General features: G+C 34.6%; 1 protein-coding gene across 2 annotated transcripts; it reads left to right on the top strand.

The window, feature by feature from the left end:
• Positions 1-2270: 2270 nt before the first annotated feature.
• LOC17879542 lies at positions 2271-6403 on the top strand. Of its 2 annotated transcripts, none has more exons than XM_023779029.1 (14): positions 2271-2509; positions 2614-2688; positions 3016-3065; positions 3164-3217; positions 3317-3369; positions 3685-3757; positions 4057-4118; positions 4369-4437; positions 4856-4961; positions 5132-5199; positions 5396-5496; positions 5638-5733; positions 5904-5971; positions 6080-6403. In XM_023779029.1, exons 1-14 carry the CDS (start codon positions 2441-2443, stop codon positions 6204-6206), a joined length of 1071 nt encoding a protein of 356 aa, XP_023634797.1. In that variant the 5' UTR covers positions 2271-2440; the 3' UTR covers positions 6207-6403. The 2 variants fall into 2 exon arrangements, with proteins under 2 accessions (XP_023634797.1, XP_023634798.1); XM_023779030.1 differs by having other exon boundaries at positions 2272-2509; positions 3169-3217.
• The last annotated feature ends 1162 nt before the right edge of the window (positions 6404-7565 follow it).

The following is a 7565-nucleotide window of genomic DNA, read 5'->3' on the forward strand; positions in this document are numbered from 1 at the left end:
CGGACATCTTACAATTGCAAATTGCTGTAGGAGTATCTCAAGAACAAAAGCTTTTACCTTTTTGGCTATTATGGCATATTTGGAAATCAAGAAATGATCTAACTTTTAACCAAATTCAACAAAGTATCTATCATACTATTATTAAAGCTCAAGCAGATGTTTCCGAATGGATCACAGCTACAACTCCAGCGATCCCATCTAATATTAATCATATCCCAATTCAGTCTCATAAAATTACTTGGAGTAGACCCCCTTTGCCTTTTATGAAGTGTAATGTAGACGCAGCTTTTGATCCTTATACTTACAGAACATCTTGTGGTTGGATTTTACGAGACAATGACGGTAATCCTAGATGTTGGGGATCTTCTCTTCTTCCAAACTCATCCACACCTATTGAAGCAGAAGCAAAGGCGTTCCTAGCTGCGATACAACAAATCTGGATTCGAGGATATCGCCAAGTCTTTTTGGAGAGTGACTGTTCTGACTTAATAGATATGCTTCAAGGGAAAACTCACAATGCCTTAATTGAAGGGATCTGCCGAGATATCTTACAATGGACTATTTCTTTTTCTGATATACATTTTGTCTTTGCTAAGCGTTGTTGTAATGAAGCTGCCCATCTCCTTGCTAAGTTTGGTGTTCTAGATAGCAATTTCTTATGTACGGGTGTTTGTCCACCTCGATGGTTGCAGAATCAATTGTATGCTGACATTATTAATTCTTAATCAATAAAGTTTTTCGTTGAAAAAAAAAAAAAGAGTACACATCCAACGTGATACATCGTTTCCTGCATCCTTGAACTTAATGACTGCATTAGCTTTGTAGTTTATGTATTTAACCCCTGAATTTGCATTGCCAGATCGACAATGATATTGGAGAGTTCTACCTATACATTGACTCCAAAAAAACTTGCTATAATTGTTATGAAACATATTAGTCGATTCATAATTCGGGTCGAATATAATAGTTGGAGTAATAAGGGCATTGCTTTGTAGTATTTGTAGTTTTTATTTTGTGGAAGATGCTTTTTGTAGTAAATAACACTATTTGTAACATTGATAACTAAATTTAGATGCGACCATGCAAGAACAAATTGGAACTTTGGTTAGACGAGGTTTTAGGATCGAAATTTATGGTTGGCCAAAAAGATCTAACTACAGTTTCTTTGAAGTCCAAACTAAACTATTTCAAAAGTCTAAGGGAGGATTTACTGGTTTAAAGAACTGATTTCCTGACATCTAAACCAAAACCATATGTTATATAAACATTTATTTCAATTTTTTTTGTTGAAATCACATGTTATTCATTCATTGATGTCTAAATACTAGTTTAAATCATGTGTAATTTTTTTAACGATATAAACTTGGATTTCAAATTTTATATTAGAGCACGGGCATCTCCGATAATAGCTTTTGAGAGGGATTCTAAAAAAAAAAAACTGAAGAAAGAGAAAAAACCAGTACCTAAGGGGTAAGTTTGATTTTGAAATCAATCAACCACACCCAACGCAAATCTAGGAGAGGTGGGCAACGTGATGAGTCTCCATGATACTGATTGTTAGGGATTCATAAAACGATGGAGACATATTCTCACGGAAGTGCAAAACATAAGTCGCTCTTGTTTCTACTTCAACTTAACCCTACTCCTCTTGTAACTCCAACATGAGATAGGCCTTTCTTAAGCCCATTTCACATTCACACTAATTAGTTTTATTAAGCCCAATTAGCTTATGTAAAATGTAGTTCCAACACTAAATACTAGAAGTTGTTACAAAGTTCTTGTTTGGTCTGCGACTTAAGACCATCCTCGTTGGGGTATATCTTAGGAGGCTAAAATACCTCCACTTTTTCAAATAAAATATCTTATATAAGTGAGTGTAGGGTTCTGAATAAAAGAACTGCTAAAGCAAACACTCATCGAATCTTCAATTCGAAAATCCTAAACTCACGAAACAACGTCATTTTACTTAACTCTGATGTCTCTCCAGTATCACGGTGTCGGCTCACTCATCGCCGTTAAGTGGTTAGCTTACATCGTTTCAGTATATGTTGATTTTGGCTGATTTCATATAGTTTAGGTTAAAAATTTAATTTTTTTGTGAATTTATGTTGCTATTTACCAGATATCGTAGTTTGGTATAAAAATACCGCTAGCAAAGCAGCAAATAGTGTGAATTGATTTTTGCTATTTCCCCCGGTCACATGCTCATAGTTTTACAAAAAAAAATTAAAATTTAGTAATAATTTTGTTTTGGACAATTTTTTTTTTTTTTCAAACTGTTTGGACTAAATATTTAGTAATTGTTTTATTTCTCTTATTTCTATCAATTTAGTCAGTTCCAAGATCTCCGGTGTACCGCCGAGTTCGTTTCTCTTTCACCGTTCTCGCTCGCCGACGTCGTCCTTATCCTTTCTCTCCTCGTCTAATTACGTACCGCCACATGTCTCTCTCGTCGGACTCCACCGTTCCCACGGTTTCCACTGTCACCGTATCTTACTCAGAGCTCAAGGTTAAAGATTGAGCCCGAACTTGTCTATACTGTTGTCTTCTCTGTGCTCTGTTTTTGTCTTCTTTAACTCTTCTTTCTCTTTCGATTTGACTGTTTATAAACAGAGCGATATAGACTTGTCTGAGAGGATTGAACAAGGATTTGGACCTAATGGACTTGGAATACTCTCGGTTAAAGATGTATGGATCACTCTTCTTACAACAACTATGGTTGTTTGCTTTGTTCTTAATTGGTTCAAAGATGTATAAAGTTTACAACTTTATTGAATTTGTCATCTCAATTGTGTTGATTTAGGAGTAAAGAATTCAAATTTGAGTGTGAAGTTTGTGTTTTTAGGTTCCAGTGTTCTTACAACAACTATGGTTGTTTGCTTTGTTCTTAGTTGGTTAAAAGATGTATAAAGTTCATAACTTTATTGAATTTGTGCATGTAATTTTGTGTTGTATAGTTAATTCTCACCTGAATTGTGTTGATTTAGGAGTAAAGATTTCAAATTTTTGTTTTAGGTTCCAGGGTATTCAGCTTTACGACAGAATCTACTTCAGCTTGCACCTAGGTAATGTTTTAATTTTGTATAAGTGATTGATTCAATAAAAAGGTTTGATTTTTTTTGTTTGAATAGCTCTTAAGGGTTTACTTGGTTCCTCTGTAAAGGTTAGCTGGTCTTCCTGAAGAGGTGAAGAGGGAGCTTGAAGATGCTCATAGTAGGTGAAGATTTGATTTTCTTGTTCAGCTTAGTTTTTAGTTATAATCTTCTTTTCCTTTTTTGTTTCCAATTCCCTACTCTTTTGCTTTGTTTCTTCTCAGGTACAATTTTGGTTGGAGTCATGGCAAAGAGAAACTTGAATCTGGGAAGCTTGGTGAGCTTATACAAACTTTGTTTTATTGCTGCAGAACAGAAATGAAATTTCCCAGTCTATGTCTATGATTAATACTTAATAAACAAAACGAGATTTCGCAGTTCCAATTAGGTGGCTAAGTAAAGCTTTTCGTTTAACATCTTGTTTGGTTCGATTACATATTACTAGATAACTGCAAGAAATTATTTAGCTATACCATCTATTTAGCCTTTGTATACAAGAAGTTGAAATGTATATTTTTTTTGGTGGCAATGTATATCTTTGGCCTGCTCTGATGAAAGTACTGAAAAGAAAGTTTGGGTGTTGTTTGTGCAGACATGTTGAAAGGTTCATACTATGCTAATCCTCTACAAGATGTTCCAACAAGTAATTCATATGAAATACAGCGGTAAATAACATCAGTACTTATGTTTGCAAAGTCTTTGGCTTATGTAGCATTCTTGAAATGTGTTGAAATATTGACTGCCCGATGGAAGTCTTGTGTTTACATGAACTATGTGTTCATGTAAGGAAGTAATATTCTGTGTTATGTTATGTATTGCTGTGTTCAGTATCCAAATCAGAATATAAAGTAGTTTTCTGTGTTATGTTTACATGATCTATGTGTTCTGCTAAATTTAACAGACTGTTTCTCTTATATAATTCATTAATACATCTACGTATTATTTTCTTTACATCATGATGTAGGTATCCATCATATTGTGGATCAAACATATGGCCAAGGAATTCGTTACCGGAACTCGAAGGAGGTAACTAGGTGATACATGCTTTAATTTGGATGTTGTTAGTTTTGTTTAATCAGTAATAAGCTTTTGGTGTCTCAACTTTAACACCTTGCTGTTTTTTTTATTACGTATCAATGATCACATATATTGCACAAGTTTGAGAATTTCTGGTACTGCTCGTGTTTGCAACCTTAGCTTGTTTTCATTGATGCTCGCTTTTGTTTTTTTCATCTTTCCTCCAATTAAATGTGTGTTCTTTTTCATTACATAACAGCTTTCAAAGCTCTTGGTAGTCTGATGTTCAAAGTTGGGCTTATGGTAGCTTACCACTGTGATCAATATGGTAAGTACTTTTATTGGGGATATTGAATCTATACTTAACATCATTGAATACATGTACTCGCGACATTGAATCTTCAATTGCAAAGATTTTCTTGGAATTGAGCGGAAAGCTGAAGCTCTCTTATGAATTTCAATCCAAGAAGCAGAAATTTTCACTGAAGTATTATTCCGGAAAACAGGATCATTATGTGACTATGCCTGTAGAGTAGCCTAGTTGACTTCTTACTTGTGAAATGACGAATATTTAATATAAGTGGGTGAATATAATTTCTGAAACCAGTCTATTTTCTGGATGCTGGCATGGTCTTTATATTGTGCATTAGCATGACTCTGGTCCTAAATTTTTCCATGGTACTAGTAATTGTCTTGATTACATCATTGTCTATTTTCTGAATCTCTTTACAATCCATGATCTGCAGTGTCAAAGGGTATAAAACAACATGAAAATCAAAATCTTGAAAAGATACTACTTGACTCTCGTTGTCACAAAGGACGTCTGCTTTATTATTTTCCTGCCCAAGAAAGGTAAAATTAGATGCCGGCCCTTCACAAGCTCTTACTCTGCTGATTTACATTTGTGATTCAGTCCCTTAGCGGTTAATACTTGTTGAACTCATGCTATCTATGCCGAAAATTCATCTGGGCGAAAAAAGTACTTCATTGTCTGATATATTGACATATTGTCTTCCATTCAGCACGATGCATGACAAAGATTCCATCTCATCTTGGTGCGGATGGCATTCGGACCATGGTTCACTCACAGGTATCAGATTTTCTTCTCTCTTGCTTTTCTGAGTTGTTCATGTTTGCCTAAGTTTAGTTGGCTCCTTTTTTTAAAGGCGGTTTGCTAGATATAACTGTATAAGCATACTTATCTTCCTCTCTGTATAGATGATATGCATATATGTTCCTCATTTGTGATGTGCTATTAAAGTGTATCCTTCTATGAATATCCACAGGTCTTACTCGTGCAATATTTTCTAGAGATTCAGTTGAAGTACCTTGCCCAGATCCTGCCTCTGGCTTATACATACAAACACGGTCAGGTCAGATTGTAAAGGTAAAGTATACTGGTCTTTCCTGAAGACTGTGCATAGTTCAGTGGAGCCTATTTGATATCTAATGGCGAAACAGAATTTGTTCTGTCATGAATATGAGCTACACACTTTGCTTAGTTGTTATGCTTCCTTTACATTTGAAGGTTGTGTATGGGGAAGATGAAATAGCATACCAAATAGGCGAGACGACAGCAATTCTGTCAAGGGGATATCTTTGTGCTACACCTCATTGTGTACGGGTAAATATTTCTTGTAAATATTTCTTTGTGCCTTTGCGGATATGGCTCCTGGAATAAAGAAACATATCTGTTCAGCATAGATAGTTCCTTCCAATTGTATTAAGCCTCAGATCTCTCTCTCTCTCTCTCTGTACACCAAAATGAACCCATAGTTTCTTATTTGTGTTCAGGCGCCACAAGGAGAAGAGGCTCGTGGTCTAGAGCGATCGACATTTGCATTGTTCATGCAACCCGACTGGTATGATTCTGAACTAAGATAACTTTGGATTGATTTAGCATTGGAAACATCTTCTTGTTGGTACAAAAGTTGATAACAACAAGAAAATGTGAATGTGATGTTTTGTAGGAATCAGAAGCTAACATTCCCAAAGGAAGTTACAATCCATGAAGAGTTATCTCTCTCTGATAAAGTCTTGACGTTTGGAGAATATACAGAGAAACTTCTCAACAAATACTACGATACAAAACCATAGGACCTTCTCTTTTAATATCACTCTGTAAATGACGATTCCATTGGTGTAAGTTACTGTATAAAAAGAACAACAAAAAGTCTCACCAAAGTTAGTATGTTAGGTTGTTTAGAAGTGATTTGATTTGTCTTAGTTTGAACTTTGAACCATATAAACTTTACAGAAAGTACAAAAACTGGTTTGGATTGTGTTACTATGAACGCGTTTGGTTCAATGTTATAGAAGAACATACCAAATTACCAATACTACAATGAATCTAGGGGAAAAAAACAAAGAACACATGTCCGAACGTAAAGGTAAAGCCAAAATGTATTGAGTTCAAATCGTTCATGTGTACTAAATGAAGCATTCGGTACCGGTTCGGGTTATTCGGGTTAAGAGGTATAGCCGTATAGGATTCGTTCGGATATTTCTTATCTTTGATTGGGTTCAAATATCTAAAATATTAGAAATTTTTTAAAATGTTGGTTAGATTTAAAAAAAAAACATTTACTTTTTTATAAACTTAAAATTAACAAATATTTTGGATATTCTAATTTTTTTTTAATCTAAAACGTTTGATATTTTTGAATTTATAATTGTAGTATTGGATAATTGGGTTATCTAATTTCTAAGGATAATTAATATTTTGTATAAGTAATTATATTTCGGGTTCTCAATTCAAATTTCATTTGTACGGTTTAGAAGTTTAGAACTCGTTCGAATTTCTTTTAGTCTTCGGTTTGGATTCGATTTGGAAATTTTTAAGTCGGGTTTAGTTCGGATTTTTCGAATTCGAGTATTTTGACCCGCCACTATATTAATCCTTTATTCGAATCCGATATAAGTCCATCTTTTGTTAACACTTTTTGCTTCTGCAAATTGTGATCTCTATATACTCCATTAACTAAGGTCGGTTAAAAGTTTTGGAATCTGGTTAGGTTGGTCAAACTAACTCTACGATGGTCCATCATCAAACCGAGACGTCGCTTTAGAGTCCTCATGGACGAATGGATAAGGTAAGCAAAAACAAAATTTGAGTACTTCATTCAGACAATGAGACAATAGTTAGGAGACGTGGCTGTCTTATGTTTGAAGAGGTCCACACTGTTATATAGTACAATAAAAGAGTTTTGCAAGTAGTTAATATATCTTTACACGGCTACACGCTTTTAAACTCTCTAGTGGCCTTTCGCAGTTCCAATAGTGTACTTGTCAGCATCTTCTTTTCTAATTCGATTCTATCACTTGGCCAATAAGGAGACCATACCCATAAAAAGTTGTAAAGAAAAATATAATGAATATGTCGTTGTGGTACCAAACAGTTATGGGAAGATCTAATGCCATGCACTAAAAGAGATAGAGAGCTCGGTATATAATCCG

The sequence above is a fragment of the Capsella rubella genome, unplaced genomic scaffold (assembly GCF_000375325.1).
Source record: "Capsella rubella cultivar Monte Gargano unplaced genomic scaffold, Caprub1_0 scaffold_7, whole genome shotgun sequence".
In the NCBI taxonomy this organism is placed as follows: Eukaryota; Viridiplantae; Streptophyta; class Magnoliopsida; order Brassicales; family Brassicaceae; genus Capsella; species Capsella rubella.